General features: G+C 40.1%; 1 protein-coding gene across 1 annotated transcript; it reads right to left on the reverse strand.

Annotated features, from left to right (window-relative positions):
• Window positions 1-497: 497 nt before the first annotated feature.
• On the reverse strand, window positions 498-15,054 carry LOC136868419 (endocuticle structural glycoprotein SgAbd-9-like). The gene is made up of 3 exons (XM_067144773.2): window positions 15,007-15,054; window positions 2,078-2,250; window positions 498-1,276 (listed from the first exon to the last, which is right to left on the reverse strand). Exons 1-3 carry the CDS (start codon window positions 15,007-15,009, stop codon window positions 973-975), a joined length of 480 nt encoding a protein of 159 aa, XP_067000874.2. The 5' UTR covers window positions 15,010-15,054; the 3' UTR covers window positions 498-972.
• Window positions 15,055-17,634: the final 2,580 nt, after the last annotated feature.

The raw sequence follows: 17,634 nt of genomic DNA on the forward strand, positions 1-17,634 counted from the left end.
GGCATCCGGCCGTAAAACTAGGCTTAATCTTCATTAGTATTGAGCCCACATAACTGGGAGAAAGGCCAGGAAGGAAGATAGAAATAGGAAATGATAATGAAAATTCAGGAATATAGGGACGATATAGCAGCAGAACTAAAACAGCATACGGTGTTTAGGATGGGAAATAGATGAAGAAGCAGCAATTAACCACAATGCATCTTTATTTGTCTACATAGTGTAACCAGTACTAAGTATACATTAAATTACTTACTTTACATATAATATATTATAAGTCGTATTTAAATAAATGTTTTAATTATTAAAACATCCGTATCATTTTACGAGTATCTTTTATCATGTGCAAATCGCGGTTCATATCTTCTCCACCAGGCTGCAGTTTATTGGATCTTGTACATGCTCTCAATTTAGAATGATAAGAAATACCTTCAAGTTAATCGGTTCACTCTAAGAAATAAACAAAGATGAGAAAAGCCTGATGAAATTCTCTGTGTGAGTTAAATACGAATGATTTCGAATCGTATTCCTTGTAATAAGTTTAATTCTTCAATTTACTAGGATGGTTCCCCAAAAGTTAGAACCATCTGAATGTGCACTACCAAGCTATCTTCTAAGAATATATTAATGATAAACTCTGTAAAACCAGAATTTATTTTAACATCATTTGTAAAGTGATGAGAGAAATGTAATTTAAACTTCGTACCCGTTTAAGTAATTCATGGGAAATTGTGAAATGATATCAGGCGTACAGTAAAATATATATCATTAAGCTAAATAGGTATTTCAGAGAAAGCTCCATAAATACTCTTTTAGAGAAATAGTGCAGAATTTAGTGTGGTAACCTATTTATCTTGTTCTTTATTTTGTAGAATAAAGTATTTCCAAGCAGCAAGCGACAAGTTTTTGAGCATGGATAAGAACCAACGACATGAGACCTAGCGAAGAAGTGTGGGTTGGAATGTCGGGATGGGCTTAGAAAGGCCTATTGGTAGCGAGTGCGGGAGAAGGAGCGAACCTATTGAAGGGCTGTACTGGTGGGAGAGGATTGCTTCTGGCGAAGGCTACCTGGTCGGCGACTGCGCGAGAGATCTGGGGAGCGATGATGTTGCCGATGGGCTGGAATCCATTCTCGTCGGCGATGTAGTTGACGGTGACTGGTACTCCATCAGTTCCGATATAAGTGTAGGAGCCGGTGACAGCAGAGGCCTCCGCTGGAGTTCCAGGGTTGTTGAGGACACCACTCTCCTGCCGAGCGCTGCCATCAGCACTTTCGTAGCTGTGGGGCAAACACAACATTAACATCGCCAACTAGAACATTGTAGTATTTACAAATCTAAAATTTACGGTATTTGATTTATTGTTGAAATATTTGAATGTCCAAGGCAGAGAAGCTACCGAATTCCTTAAATACTCATGCATTACCCATTGTTATATTTCACAATATAGAAAAGGGAGGGGGGATAATTTCTGATGCCTTCTTCCCTCGTAGTTACTGCGAATTTTATTGAAACTTTTCCATTAAGAGGGAAGTTTATGTCACTGAAATTGCTGAACTATAAGCTTAAATCTCGTTCTAAATTTAAACTAAAATTTCTCTATTCATTCCCATTTATCTGAGAGAGGACACTGTCCCGTAGGAATGTAGTATGATTGCGCGACGAATTTAATCACTCCTACAGTATACTGTCTTTAAGGTTTATTTTCCTTTACACTACCGCGTATGAAAATGAACACATGGACTGCATATCCGTATGTGGCTGGGAGGCGTGACTAGTCTTAAAGTACATAAAGAATAGGAAGAGCATTGTGATATACGAGGTTTGATTTCTTCACCGACGATGTGCCTGATTACGAAGATGAGTGAGTAAATGGACACTTTTTTACTATTCGTCAAACTGGATGTAGTCAAATTATTAATGACTCCACTAGCGGAGATTCAACTAATTCTACCGTATTAGAATCATGATTACTCAAAACTCGTTGAATAAGAAGTCCATTGAAGGGAAGTCTTCATATTAGAAAGAGATTTTACTGAACTTTTGCAATTCGTATTTTGACATAAGTTAGATTTACATACTTGAAATTGTAGGAGCCGTCAACGTTGAGGTCGAAGTTCTGGCTGAGGATGGGCACGAACGCAGGAGGTACTGCTGGAAGGAAGGGTCGCTGAACTGGCCCTACGAATGGCCTTGTTGCCTGAGGGGCGGCTGAGGCGACGGCGGCGAGGGCGATAAAGACTGCGGCGATCATCTGGAAGCAGAACAGACAATTACACAATGTGCATACGTCACATGGATATATATCAGAATATTTGCGAAAGTTGTACGCTTCAATGATCACTTTATGAGTCTTTGCGAACGAATGTAAAATCTCCATGAACTACAAATCGCAATTATCGCTGGTAGAAAAACGTTTTGAATTCAATGATACTAACTCTACTATTAATAAACAATTCACACGGAAGTAGAAACTGTAGAAGAACTGAAATCTGAGGGAAATAAAGTTGGCAGGGACTAGAAGAAAATGGAGATAATTAATTTCAAGCCTATGCTCCTAAAAGAGAAACGAGAGAGATAACGGCGATTCTTATTTTAAGGAGCCCAACATTTTGGTTATCGGCCCCTAAACAGAAGATAAGTGAGTAAGTTACCACCTTGTTGGTTAAAGCGCAGAATAATAACCTCCACTGTATATCCTGCTTGTCATAAGAAGCGACCAATGCTCTGAAGGGCTCCCAAATTGAAACCGAAAGCTCGTATCGGCGAATTAGGCGTCTCCTAACTGAGTTTGACATTACTTCCGCTTAGTTTTGCCAGCCTCTACGCTTCCATGTTTTGTGTTCGACCTCCCTTGACCAACACTTCCGACCTCGACAGAATTAGATTTGCGAGATCCAGGGAGTCTTTCATTTCATGACCCTTGTCTTTCTTTTCCTCATATTCTCCTTTTTCGAAGGGTCAGCATCCTACCGATATTTCCTCTGAGTGGATTTCAGAAAGGATGGTTGTCCAATTCTACTTCTTCTTGAACCAATACACCCTCGCCTAAGAGGGCTAGAAAGGCATGATATAGAATTTGAGGTATCTATTATATTTCACAACTTATACAATATAACGAAGAGCCTTATCAAAATCTGGACGTTGGCTAGTTAGAAATTGGCCCCAGCTAAGCTACGAGCAACTCATTGAGGCATATTTAGCCTGAGTTTACATGCGGTAGTTGCCATTTCCTTTCCTCTCTTCATCTAGCCAACAGCATATCCAAGTGGGGACCACTCCCAATGTTGCTTAACTTCGGAAATCCTACGTATCCTGGTGTTTCAGCATACATATTACCCCATACATTATAAAAACATTAAAACTAGTTATTACATTGCAGAGGTTCTCATTATTATCAATATTTTAAAGTATAATTTAGATTTATTCTTTCGAAGAAAATTGGAATCTAACGATGAAGACATTTAAAAGCTTGATGTTTAATGAATCTTTGTAGGCATATTTGCATAAATTAATTCCTATGTCTCCATGTCTGTCAGTGAACGTGTCAGTTGTGACTTATTTTTAAAAATGTTAATTTATTTCATGCTACAGGTTTTTATACCAATTACAGCAGTATTCCCTTTGACACATCGTAAGTTTACAAATAATTATAAAATATTATCTAGCCAAATGTTATTAAGTCTACAATAAATTGCTCCAAAATATTCACCTTCATATATAGGCTACACAAAGTCTTGTCATAATATCGGTCAATGGTAGCCGTAAATTATTTTTGAAATATTCTCAAGTTTGCATTAAAATCAAGATCATTATTTACACAGGCATAGAGACTGTATTGTCTGTGAAGTGGTGAATTCCGTATTTATAAATGTTAAATTAGATCAACAATTTAAGCCTAGCACAACGAAATACAGAAGGGAAAGGAACTGAGGTTTAATGAAGTTAATTGCAAATTGCATCGTTCTGCTTTCAGTCTTCTAAACTGTCTATTTCTAAATTTAGCAGAAGCTCTCCCGTCTATGACTCGTCATCTTCGTGTGTGCGTGAACAATACGAGACATAACAAGAAATCACGAAATGCGTGACGTAGCAAGTTGTGGAGCTACTGGATCGGAGTCCGTTGGTCATCAGCTTAACCTATAGCTCAAAGCTGTTGCGCTTTTAATGATACCTTTTTGTGTGTGGTGCAACCGAGGGATTCTTCTCCCAAATGATGAGAACATCACTGAAAGAAATAACACAGCTATGTGTGAATGTCGTGGCAGTCAGATGTTTTAGCCTACAGGTTATTATTTCTCTACATGTAATATCGCAACATGCGCCGTGAAAATGTGTCTCAATAGTGACACGAGTCCTACCGCAACATCCACAGCGCGTGACAAAATTGTCGTTACAATACTGCAAGCGTGAAGGTGTGGGATGTTGAGCGTGAATACGAACTTCACAATGTATCTTCTCTGTTGAGCAGAAACCTTACGAATTCATCCTGACATCAGCAAATGCCTTTTTAGTATAGTTAATTTTGAAACATATAGTTTAAGCGTCGAAGCATAATATCGGTGATCTTGATAAATAACCCTCCACTAAAGAACGATATTAAGGTAGAATTTACATGTTGGAGGTAAATTAAACGGCTGTTAATCGTGCCGTGTTATCCCTTGCTGTACGGTAAAGGCTTTACCTGTCGGTAATCACCACATTAAGTGAAATAGAGGGCGTAACTCTACAACCTACCGATGTAAGCATCCAGGAATCAACAAGATGATGGTTTCTGCCGCAAGAAATACTTCTCTTTCTCGTCATAAAGAATTTCAAAATTTATCGACTTTTTGATGGTGAATGGAAATTACATTAACCTCAAGTTATGAGACTGGAGTAGAGTGTTTAACTCTGAACCAATAGGTATTACCCGCAGGAATTTGTGATGTAGATTGAATGAACATGAGATGCATTGTGTCGCTCTCATATCTACATGTCTGACCTTCCTTAAGGGAAATCGAACCAATGTCTTGCTGGTTGAAACAAACCACTACGCTGCTCCGCATTATTAGTTATCAGAATACAATTAACCATATCGGTATACAAAAGAATTGTCGGACTCTTTGTCTGAATGGTCAGCGTTGAGGGCTTCGATTCCCGGCCCGTTGGGGGGATTTTAATCTCATCTGATTATTCTGCCTCATGGACTGACTGTTCGTGTTTGTCCAAAACTTTTCTCTTCATATTCAGACAACACATCGTACTACAAACCACAACAGGAACACGCAATAGTGATTACATCAGGAAGGGCATCCGGCCGTTAAACAGGTCCAAATCCACATTTCTCACCCGCGACCCCACAGATATGGGAAAGTGGTAGGAAAAGAAAGGAGGTGTACAAAATAATGCATAAAGATAGACGGTCATTTCACTTGTACCACACTGTCACTGTTCCCTTGAGGTCTGGCAGCTATTGTTACTTCTAATACAATAAATTCACAACCTAGAAGTCCAAGGATTTAGAGCAGACCCTGCGTTGAGAAAAGAATTTCACTATGCTCCCTGTTTCACATGAAATTCCGTGGTCGTAATGAATGGCATTGCTATACCTCAATCACTTTCATGCTGTCCAAGACAAGTACATTAAGTTTTAAGGCCGGAACAGGCAAATCAGAGCATCAAACTTGTTCTAGTTCATACAAAAAAAGATAGTGCGTAGTTTAAACTAAATTATATCACACCAGATGTGCATCTGGGAACACCGGACATCATTCTGCCATTTGATCAACCAACAGCCCTTCAATTTTATCTTCTCAGGGAGCCACTGGTGAATGTTTAAATTAATGGCTAAGTCCGACATAAAAGATATTCCAACTGGGATTTTTCTTTGGCATCTCCTTACATTCATTGTAGACAGAATATGGCATTATCCCATACTACAAATTTCCATATTCATTTATTTCACTTGGAACGAAGTGAAAAATTTATAAATTTCCATGAATGGACATGAGACTGGCGTTAAATATCTCTAAATTAAAGCTTAAAAGCACAGCGTTATGAAGAGGACTAATACGTATCAACAAAATGTGGAAGCTGTTATTTGGTTTCCCATTGTAAACAAGAATATAGCTATTTAAGACACCTTCTATTACTGCATATAAAACTCTGCTAGGTAAATATTATGCAGGAAAATGAGTGACTATACACCTCAAGAAGGATAATATACCAGAATAGTGTATACTTAAAGTAATACTGTGAGATATGATAGACGCGCATGGCGAATCTCTGAGTATACCTCACTGCCGGATACGGCCTCAAGTAACAAGAAGACGAAGCGGGAAGAAGCAATTACTGAAAGAGCAAGGTCAGCACTCACGTCCTTCGTTAATTAGACATTTCGAATTACCATAAAGGTACTGTAATTGCAATTCTTATTCTGCTATTTTATCCGAGATGTGTTCATAATTGCGTTGTTATTCACTCTCTATAGCATGTTACTACTGCAAGTTTCCCTCCCATCCCGGATTCATAGAATGTCTTCAAACAGAGAAAAATATGCATAGCTAATAGAATCACTAACCCAGAACAACTGGTGGTGAGATACTGTGATTAAAGTGCACTATGTATTCAGGTACAGCTTAGATTTTTTTTTCCGCTGGTTTCATTGGTTTCGACAATATGAAAATGACTGAAATGTGAATTTCCTTATACCTTCCACGTTGTGGCTGGTGCAAAGACGTAGCTACAGGGTCGGTTGTTGCATAGATTCCAGTCGAACTGAGCAAGTTGGCCGTGCGGTTAGAGTCGTGTAGCTGTGATCTTACATTCGAGAGATGGTGGGTTCGAATCCCACCCGCGGCAGCCCTGAAGATGGTTTTCCGTGGATTCCCGTTTTCCTTCCCAATCCTAGCCCTTATCCATCCTTGCTTCGCCGAAAACTTTCAATAAGTTAGTGTGGCGTTAAATCACTAGCAAATATAAATATATATAGTCCGGTGGACTCCCAATCTAAATGCGCATTCTGGCTCCATGAGAAAGCATTCCTCCAGCGTTCATGGGTTGGTTCCGAAGCCAACTTACGGAACTCGAATTGGTTAATTTTGGGTCTTGAATTTAAAATTTCTCGATTTGGTTCCCATAAGATTTGGGCCGTGAATAACAGTTACGTTGTGAGTTGATGTTAATTATCATATTAGATAACTGTAATATTTCCCTATATTTTTGGAAGGTTCCGAGGAAGAGCAGTTGAAATTTATAATAGAATCGATTTGTGAGGACTTACGGTCTGCACTCCAATTGACAGATGTCCTCAAGGAAATTCGAAGTGACACTTTCCTCAAATTTGGAACCGAAGATATAATTAGGCCTAAAGAAGAATGTGCAAAAAAGTGGATTGAGAGGTTAAAATAAGATAATACAATTAGATACTGATTCTTACAACTGGTCTGTTTAAAACATTTGCTACCGAGCGAGTTGGCCGTGCGCTTAGGGGCGCACAGCTGTGAGGTTGCATCCGGGAGATAGTGGGTTCGGAAACCCACTGCCGGCAGCCCTGAAGATGGTTTTCCGTGGTTTCCCGTGGCAAATGCTAGGGCTGTACCTTAATTAAGGCCACGATCGCTTCCTTCCCACTCCTAGGCCTTTCCTATCCTATCGTCGCCATAAGACATATCTGTGTCGGTGCGACGTAACGCAAATTGTAAAAAGAAAAAATGGTAATACATAATTTTAGACTAGAGTTCAATTTAATTTATATTATACCTCGAAATTGAGGAATTTATTTTGATTCTGTATGACAACATTTTAAATCATAGGTACTGCAGTAGCAGTAGACGATCCTCAGTCTATTGATTTGGGAATCAACTGACAGATTTCGGAGCCGTCCTCAGCACAGCCTAGTCTATATATGGACAGCTGATGTTTAAACTGTTGGGGATCCAACCAGTATTGATTCTGAGATATCCAGAATTAATTTCGTTTGTAATGTAAGCATTGCATTACGCAGTAGACAGTAATCTAGCTAGCGGAAGAGATAAGGAAGTGTCCGGTCTGTATGGATACAATTTCCTGTCTGGTGTTCTAAATATTTAGAAACGAGTTTTCCTGTTCTGGAGATGCATGTGGCTCTGCAGTTCATTCAGCCTACACCAGAAATGAGTACCTCATTAATTCCCAGGAGCAAAAGCGGACGGACATAAAAGCAAGCAAGCAAGCATGCATTTCTTTGATATCGTGATCATAGTCACGGGAAAGCCGAATCACACGGGCGTGATTTTTCGTTTCCAAAACCCCACATCTATTTCCCCCAGGATTCGAACTGCTACCTCTTTGAATATGCCCATCGGCTATCACACCTTCACTAAATACAGAACTACCCACTCTGAGTGCCTAAGTTACAAATAGTGGAAGCATTTAACATTTATTTTTTTCAGAGTCTCCATGATTTGTATGGAGATGTTTTTGCTTTGTTTCTCTTTGCCATGTGTCAAGTTTCATTCGACGGTATTCTCAAAGTTTTCAGGAATATTTTAAAGCCTACTTTGGAGTAGTCTTTCCTAACATTTTTTGTTACTAAGTGAGGATGCAATTGTACGTCAGAACCTCAACATGAATCCTAAGAAATGTCTACGTGCTGGATAGCCTACCGCTCGAGAAAGTCTCCGCACCGCTCTTGAAATCCAGGAGGATTCCTTCAATCATCGATCTCATTAACTAATCGTTGATTTTATGAGCCATGAATATTGTATAAACTAAATCGGAACACAGCCCTCTTTTTCTTCTTCTGTTGGTAGGGAATGGTTGCTTAGTTGTGCATCATCGTAAAACAGTAATCACGACCAGCAATACCACCATCACCTTCTTCTGATGCCTTCTTCTCGCGGAAAGTTGTAACCGTCACAGAGTAATTATTCTTATTTTGCTGTTCCCGTGTCAGGGTTACAACCCTGTAATCCCTATAGAAACTAGATACCCTTGTGAGTCAGTAACCTATAACCAGACTATTTCATAAGTTCTAGTTAAAATACAAATGCAAATCTGCCATTGTCCGTCATCGATTACAGCGTGAATGAGATTTGCTTTTAGTCAGCTCTTCTGACCTCGTCAACACAATGGACTTAAAAACAAAGGAAAGTTTATATTATCATCCACAACTCCTTTGTGTTAGCCGTAAAGAATGCTAAATACTTTAATTACTTCCCATTTGATGGAGATTTTAACATCCGTGGTACTCCGAGCGGATCATACATAGTTGTGGAATGCTTTGAGTACTGATGAATGCAATTTTATTGTGGAAATGTCGTCTGAAAATTGATCTGTTTTAAGGAAGAGAATTTCGCATTAAAACTCAGAGCCAAAAGAAGCAATTAACCTCGAAGTATTTGTCATTCCTCTGGTGGGTGCGGGCGATAGGATATATCAACAGTATCCTCCTTCTGAAAGGTGGACCCAGATGGCTCTAGAACTAGGGCCGTGAGCTGGCAACCACGGAGCCCCTAGCATGGTATTGTATTTTCCCCATTTTCAGACCAGGCAAAGGTAAAGAAATGTTAGAGAATCTTTCACCTGGGCGACAGTCCTAAATAGAGATCACTGGTGATTGATTGATTGATTGATTGATTGATTGATTGATTGATTGATTGATTGATTGATTGATTGATTGATTGATTGATTGATTGATTGATTGATTGATTGATTGATTGATTGATTGATTGATTGATTGATTGATTGATTGATTGATTGATTGATTGATTGATTGATTTATTTATTTCTCTGCAGCAGAACTGAATGTCCCAGACGGTTGAGACTCTGGCCTGCTGACCTCAACTTGGCAGGTTCGATCCTGGCTCAGTCTATTGGTATTTGAAGATGCTCATATACATCAACCTCGTGCCGGTAAATTTACTGCCACGTAAGAGAACTCGTGAGGGACAGCATTCTGGTACCTCGGCATCTCCGAAAACCGTCAAAAACAGCTAGTGGGACGTAAAAACAATAACATTATTTATTGAAACTCTGTAACGTATTATTTCTCGTCACAAAAATATATATTAACACGAAGTCCATATTGATGCCTGGAGGTTAAGATGTGAAAGATACCCTTGGACTTGAAATGAAATGCCATTCCAGGATTCTCCTAATAGCTCAAAAAATGTTTAGCATCCTCGTGTGAACTCAATAATACTCTGACTCTTGGAAGATGTTACTCATATTGTCTCATTTTCCGTGTGTAAGGCCTTCGCAGTGACGGCATCTGGTGGCCAGCATTTGAATTTCTTCGCTCCATACCCGCAGCCATCTAGCAGTGAAACCGGGAATTGTAACTGAGCGGCCTGCTGACGAAAACACAGGCCCATAAGCTGACTCAGACACTATTTCCGCGTATCTTTTCCTTGAGACACCCAGTCTAGGAGTTATTTGTGGAATCGTCTCTTTTTCTTTCCTTATTCTCTTGATGTTTAGCGCTGTTGCCTCGATCAAACAGAACAAATCAGATCGTTTCCAGATCAACGTGTTATTTCATTAGAAAACTAACTAAAATACTAATTTTACTTTACTATCGACAATTCCCACACCGATCGAGTGGCTGTGTGGTTGTGTCACGTAGCTGTCAGCTGTCACTATCGACAGATAGTGGGTTCGAACCCTACTGTCGGCAGCCCTGAAGATGGTTTTCCGGAATTCCCATTTTCACACCAGGAAAATGCTGAGACTATACCTTAATTAAGGCCACAGTCACTTCCTTTCGGCCCCTAGCCCTTACCCATCCCAACATCACCCTCCTTGTCCAAATAATACAGCAATACAGCACATAGATATTGGTCAGACTTCATCTAAACAACTCCAATATTTCTGTATTCCTTTCTTAATCTGTTTACCCTCCAGGGTTGGTTTCTCCCTCGGACTTAGCGAGGGATCCCACCTCTACCGCCTCAAGGGCAGTGTCCTGGAGCGTGAGACTTTGGGTCCGGGGGAGATAACTAGAGAAGAGGACGAAAACCTCGCCCAGGTGGCCTCACCTTTTATGCTGAACAGGGGCCTGTAGAGGTAAAAAAGCGGCCGTGGCCTTAAGTTGAGAAACCATCGAAAACCATTTCGAGGTGGGAATCGGACCCCCTCACCCACTCTAATCAGTTGACCTTCCGAAGCTGAGTGGCCTCCGTTCCAGCCCTAATACCACTTCCCAAATTTCGTGGCAGAGCTGGGAATCGAACCCGAGTGTCCGGGGTGGCAGTTAATCACACTAATCACTACACCACAGAGGCGGATAAGAGTTGTAACACTATCTATATTACTTCAAATGTGTACCGGACAGAAAGGGAAAATAGATTGCGTTACAGGCAAAGTAATAACAAATCACTGATGTCTCCAATGAGTTTTAAGAGAAATGTTTTAATGTTATTTAGAATGGTATCATGAGTGAAATACGGCTTTAGAGCGATGGAAATTTGGGAGTTTAAATTAATATAATAATATAAATAGTCCCTGACAGGTAAAAAACAGAAGGAATTTAACATTACTTATAAAGAAAATGCCGGCCCCGTGGTGTAGAGGTAGCGTGCCTGCCTCACGCCGGAGGCCCCGGGTTCGATTCCCGGCAAGGTCAGCGATTTTTGTCTCGACCTGAGGGCTGGTTCGAGGTCCACTCAGCCTACGTGATTAGAATTGAGGAGCTATCTGACCGGTGAGATGGCCGCCCCGGTCTCAAAAGCCCAGAATAACGGCCGAGAGGATGCGTCGTGCTGACCACACGGTCCCTCGTAATCTGCAGGCCTTCGGGCTGAGCAGCGGTCGCTAGGCAGGCCAAAGCCCTTTCAAGGGCGTTAAGTGCCGTGGGGTTCGGGGGGGGCGGTTATAACGAAAATATAATTAAATAATATTTATTTTCTGAGACATGTTTGACTTTAAAATTCTACTGTCTTCGTTCTCTTGAATATCTTAAACTGGGATCATGAAATTTAATTGCACATCAAAACATGGCAAGAGAACTGATAAGTAAACATTATAAACTTGAATGTGAATCATGCCTATCATATAATGATTGCTTTTAAAGAGATGTTTATACCCTTTCGTTTATAGATCAACCTATTAATTCATCCTGAATCGAATGTGCTGCTCATACTAAGCTGACATTAGTAATTCGTTCCCTGTTATAATTCGATCTCCCATTCTGAATGATTGCGGAACGTTCACTTACATACACAGAGCGCTTAGTAATTTTCGTTTCAATGGATATTATCCATTTAAAGTCATGCTATCGCGTAAATAAATCTTCGTCACTCACTGGTCTTCGTTTCGAAAATAATTCGGTTACATTCCCGCTGTTTTAAGGGTACTCTTGTGTTGTTAATACGGATTTCTTGGACAAAACTTCGGCATAAAAATCAATCATCAAGTCCACAAAACCTCGGGTAATCGTGAATATAAAATTATTATTTTTTTATTTAAAAATGAATACTGTGACTTGCGTTCAACATCTACTAAAAATAATCAAATTAAACTGAGGGTTCTAGTACGGAGCCGTGGAGTTTGCAGGACGGTGGTTGGCAGGTGCAGTAATTTATCCAATTGACTCCCAACATGAGTGCCTTGGATTCTATTCCAGGCGGCTTAGTCTGGGATTTTGACTATATAGAACCAGTGTTTGGTGGCAGGGAGGATGTCTGGAGTTAAACCACCAGCCAAGTCTTACATTAAACTTAACAGCCCCAATGACCTCCAAAGAGACGCAAAGATGTTATAAAACATTCTAAAGGCCTCTCTAATATTAATAAATACTCTAAAGTTCACTAATTAAACCTTAAATCAAAATAGGCGGAATGAGATTGTCACCAGCTTCTGACCAAGACAACTGCGGTTCGAATCGAAACTAAATGCAAGTGGGATTTTGGAGAAGAGTAGTTAAGTCCCTGAGATTCGGATTCGATGAAAAATTCCTCTTACTTGTGAAAGACTCCTCACTTTCATTTTTCCTGCCTGACCTCTCTTGGTCAACTCTTGATTGCTTCCAACACCTAAAGTATTAGGTCCTTCATTTTCACCCCCTTCATTGCCTTTCCATTTCTTTCGCCAAAACCCATATTTTTCGAAGATTTGAAACTCTTCCATCTTTCCTCTCATTCTTCTACTCCTAATGATCGCAAAGTCTACAATAAAATCTGCAGGATAAATCTAACAATATTTGTAGTTGAAAATTAATCCTTAAAGATCATGCAGAGGAATTCGTGATTCTAGAGTACCTCTTAAAATATAAAGCCCAGAATTTTCATTGATAAATAATAGTGAGAAAGAACACATGGTATCTGACTTGGTGTTCCAGATCCAACCATTCACTTTTACATTCCAGTCTGTGTGGAATGCGTTCCGCTGTGGTTGTGGATCTCTACCAGCAGACTAGCATCCAACGCTTATACCTCGCCTTTTACCTTCTCCTTTCTCGTATGTTGATTGGATGAATGACCAACCTTTGTCCCCCAAACTTATTATCAATCAGTTCGTCAGTTCTATTCAATGAAAGAAGATATATTATGTATAACAGAAAGATGGTCTCCTTGTGAATTATACCACATTTTTCATTTAACACGGGATCCCTACATATCTTTACATCCTTACTCACCATCTTCACTACTGAAAATTCAAGCGAACTGTTTGCTGTCTGGAAGGAACTAATGGCTGAACTCATTCCACATCAGATATTTATACTCGAAGCTGGGGAAGAATGAAAAATCCCCTCTCCATTTGTAAGAAATGCTGTGTGTTTGACTGAATTGGTCAAAAACGGTTGGATTCTACGTCTAATATTCACAAAATGTAGATTAAAATTTACAAGTGAAATCGCAAAGTATTTCTCTCTTCTTTTGAGATATTTACAAGTACAAGAATCAAATGTCTATCCTGAATAACAGAAAGTAAAATGCAGCCTACCAGGTATTACTGTGCTGAATTTACTGCGGCCTTATTTGCGAGATGAATGGAGGAGAACGATGGACTCGCTCGCCGTAGAAGGTAGGAGATGTAGTGGGAGAGCGAGGTGACTTAGGGATAAGAGGCGTGAAACTAAAGAAAGCCGCAGAGATAACTGAAAATAAAGTATTATGGAGGTGCATGATTAATTCACAGTAGGCTCGACGTGTTCACACCTGACTGTTGGCAGCCCTGAAGAAGGCTTTCGGTGTTTTCCTACTTTCACACCAAGTAAATATTGGGGCTGTACCTACATTAAAACTATGGTCGCTGCCTTTCTAATCCTAGCCCTGTCCTACCCAATCGTCTTGAAACAAATAGCAAAAAGAAAGAAAGAAAGAAAGAAAGAAAGAAAGAAAGAAAGAAAGAAAGAAAGAACACTGAAAGGCATCTTTAATGAAGTTGTGTGTTATTTCTGCAGCGAGGTTCGCGATTGAAGTACCTCGTTTCAGGAATAATCTGTCTGATATTTTACGATAATTGATTTTCATTTCCCTTTTGAATGTTTCGGAGACATTTTTTGTGGCCTGCGGAGAGGTCTCGTGCAGGTCTTTTCGAGCCGACGCTGTGTAGGTGACCTGCGCTTCTGTGAGGACGAGGCCCTACCTAGGATGAATTCTAATGATGAAGACGGCACAACCACTCCCCGAGCAAGAGGAATTAACAAAAGAAAGTTAAAATCTCCGACCCTGTCGGGAATGGAACCCGAGAACCCTTGACCAAAGGCCAGCATGCTAACCATTTAGCCATGGAGCCGGACAGAGGAAATAACAGTTCGATGATAAGCCACAGATGAAGCAGTGAACTGTAGAAATCGGTACACAACAAACATAAATAAGGCTGTCTGAAGTGACCACTAAGCTACTGTTGCTGACCTGATCACCACGGAAAAAACAAGTGCGTTACGTCACTCTTGGTAGACTATATCCCTCACAAGAACACGAACCAATTCGTCATCACATTGACCTAATTCCGGTGAAATTTAAAAAGTAACCATAATATCTAATTAAAATTACTTCTTTCAAATTCATGTGTGCGAGGTGAACGTTTGTCGTTACGAACTTACCATTTTGGTATCACTACTGAGGCTTGAAGACACTCGTTTACTGTTTGCTGTCTGGAGTGGAACTGATGCCTGAACACTCACCACACCTGATATTTATACTCCAAATAGAGGCAGCATAAAAAATCCTTCGAAGTGTAGGAAATGTTGAGAGTTTGGCATTGTGAGGCAGGCGTGAGACCTCCCTCCACATCTACTCCCCTCCTCCGGGATGGTTGAGGCTCGGATACCGCCCCGTGGTATATCAGCATGCGTGCCAGACTTTCAATTACATATTTCTAAAAGAGGTTACGTATGATTGCGAGGGGGGAGTCATCCACTCACGTTCCGGACACGAACACGTGAACAAAGAGAAAAGATTTTTACATTTCTGCAAGCACGAGAAAGATGGACATAGCAAGAGGAGGATGGTATTCTTAAAATTCATTAGTGATTCATGCGTAATGAGTTCCTTTAAAAGAAAAACAAATCTATTAACTAGGAGGTTAGGTTAGGTTCCCTTCATAAAGTGTGATTTATTCCAAGTAGATGCTTCTAACCTTCCCCCTCTTCGTTCCGTAATTGGCACGCCTGATTATAGCAATTTCTTCATTGTACTTGATCCACCTCTACCTCCCAGCTCGAATACAGGAATAACCTTCAAAATCAGACCTTTTTAAAGAACCAGCATTGAAGTACAGAGCTTTAGTCTCAGTTTGATTTCTTCTGAAGGATTATAAACATAAAAACAAAAACATAAGAAAGTAAATTAACATTATCAGTTATCTATATGAAACAGAAATATCAGTATTGTGAATTTTTTAATGTCACCTTCATAGAAATTACAGCGAGGACACTTGTTTTTTTCTAATTCAGTGTAACGTAGGTGTTTGAGAAATATCTTCTCTTTTTTTTATGTTGTCATGGGATTCTTTCGACGACCTTTCTTGTAATAATAATAATAATAATAATAATACATTTCGTGTAGCGAATGAATTGGCCGCGTGGTTAGGATCACGCACCTGTGAGCTTGCATTGAGGACATGGTGGGCTCGAATTCCAGCGTAAGCTCTGAAGACGGTTTTCCGTCGTTTCCTACTTTTCATACCAGGTGCAAATGCTTGGTCCGTACGTTAATTAAGGCCCCGGTCACTACCTTCCCAGTTCTAACTCTTTCCCTTCCTTGCGTTGCCGAAAACCTTCAGTGCGGTAGTGCAACGTTCGGTGTGTACATTTCAGTGGGCTTGGGGTCCTGATATGTATTAGTAATATCTGGTTTGGTGAGGAAAGCAACGGGAAACTAAATATCTCCTTATTTCCTTTGTTTTTCCTTAGGCTATAATTGGTGCCTAGGCTGTTTATGACAGCTGAGGATGGAATTGTTAGGGATCTAACGAGCCTCCAAGCTGAGGCTTACTGTAGCCTACATTGCGGATGTAACTGTTGAATGTGACAATATTGTTTAATATTGTTTAATATTTTAGAATCTTGGGATACTTTAGTTAATAATTTCGTGTATTTAGTGCGTGTGAAGTCTGCCTCTAATGTCTGGTAATCTGTAGCGGATGGTACTAGATTTAGGAGGTCTAGGAAGCCTTTATTTTTACGCCTTCCAGAAATCAAGCTTACACTTACACGAGACCATTGACCACCACTGCTACTTGGAATGCAAACCACAAGGACAAAGGTTTTCATTTCAAAAATGTTCGAACAGAAGCTGTCTTAGCTAGGGCCAAGATTTGGGGAAGTGTGACCGCGGGTGAACTTTGCACACAATCTCAGCATTCGCTTGGAGTTGAAATGGAGATCATCATCAGTGTCTAAGGACAATGCCTTGTCTATGCAACCATTCTTTCCTGTCCTCAGATCCTCGTTTTATTTCATAATAAGAACCATAATGGAGACTGTTGAAATGGAGAAACAACGAGGCTTTTATTTTTGAGGTGTTAGTGCAGAGAGTTCCCACACCAAATAAATCCTTAGTAATGTGCATTTTTAATTATTAGCCTCGGATTTCTAAACCGGGTAACTCAAACGTCTGTGAGAAATGAAAGTAAAATTTATGACTTCCGTTGTACAGAGGTAGTAGTACTAGTAGTTTCCTATGTAACTAAAATACATTTTCTTCTAAGTAATTCGAGTACTGGTTTGTATATGATGATTTAAAGCTTTTCTTAAATTGTAAGTCAATGGCTGTGCGAGACGGTCCAGCGAGAGGAAGAATCACGTGATCATCTGATTCGCGTCAGCCTGACTGTTGGTTGCCCAGTTCCTCTGGAGCTTCCAGCGTATTCAAACCGAGTTGGCTTGGACTTACATTACATGGTACATTACACGAGGAAGGCCAGCAAAACGCGACCGTGTTTTACATGATGAATCTGAACGTAAAAATTTCATGCGCACACGTATTAAATGTTAGTGCAGGGCAGAAACATCGTACGCAGATGTCTTTCAGAAGGCCTTTATTGGAATTACCTGTCATATCTGAGCACTGTTAGGGTTCTATGGATATGTGTGTGTCCTTTGCCGTACCTTGCATTTCACTGACGAGACAGCTAATAGTCATTTCAATTCCTATTGCCATGATGGCCTGATTTCCCTTCCATAATGCAGGGAAATACGGAGTTTAAAGCACTAACAATACTAATTTTG

This window comes from Anabrus simplex, chromosome 1, assembly GCF_040414725.1.
Source record: "Anabrus simplex isolate iqAnaSimp1 chromosome 1, ASM4041472v1, whole genome shotgun sequence".
NCBI lineage: Eukaryota > Metazoa > Arthropoda > Insecta > Orthoptera > Tettigoniidae > Anabrus > Anabrus simplex.

Coding starts and splice junctions, on each gene's coding strand:
- LOC136868419 (XM_067144773.2), bottom strand. Junction 1,277..2,077: donor GACGGCTCCTACAATTTCAA/GTATGTAAATCT, acceptor TTTGCCCCACAG/CTACGAAAGTGCTGATGGCA.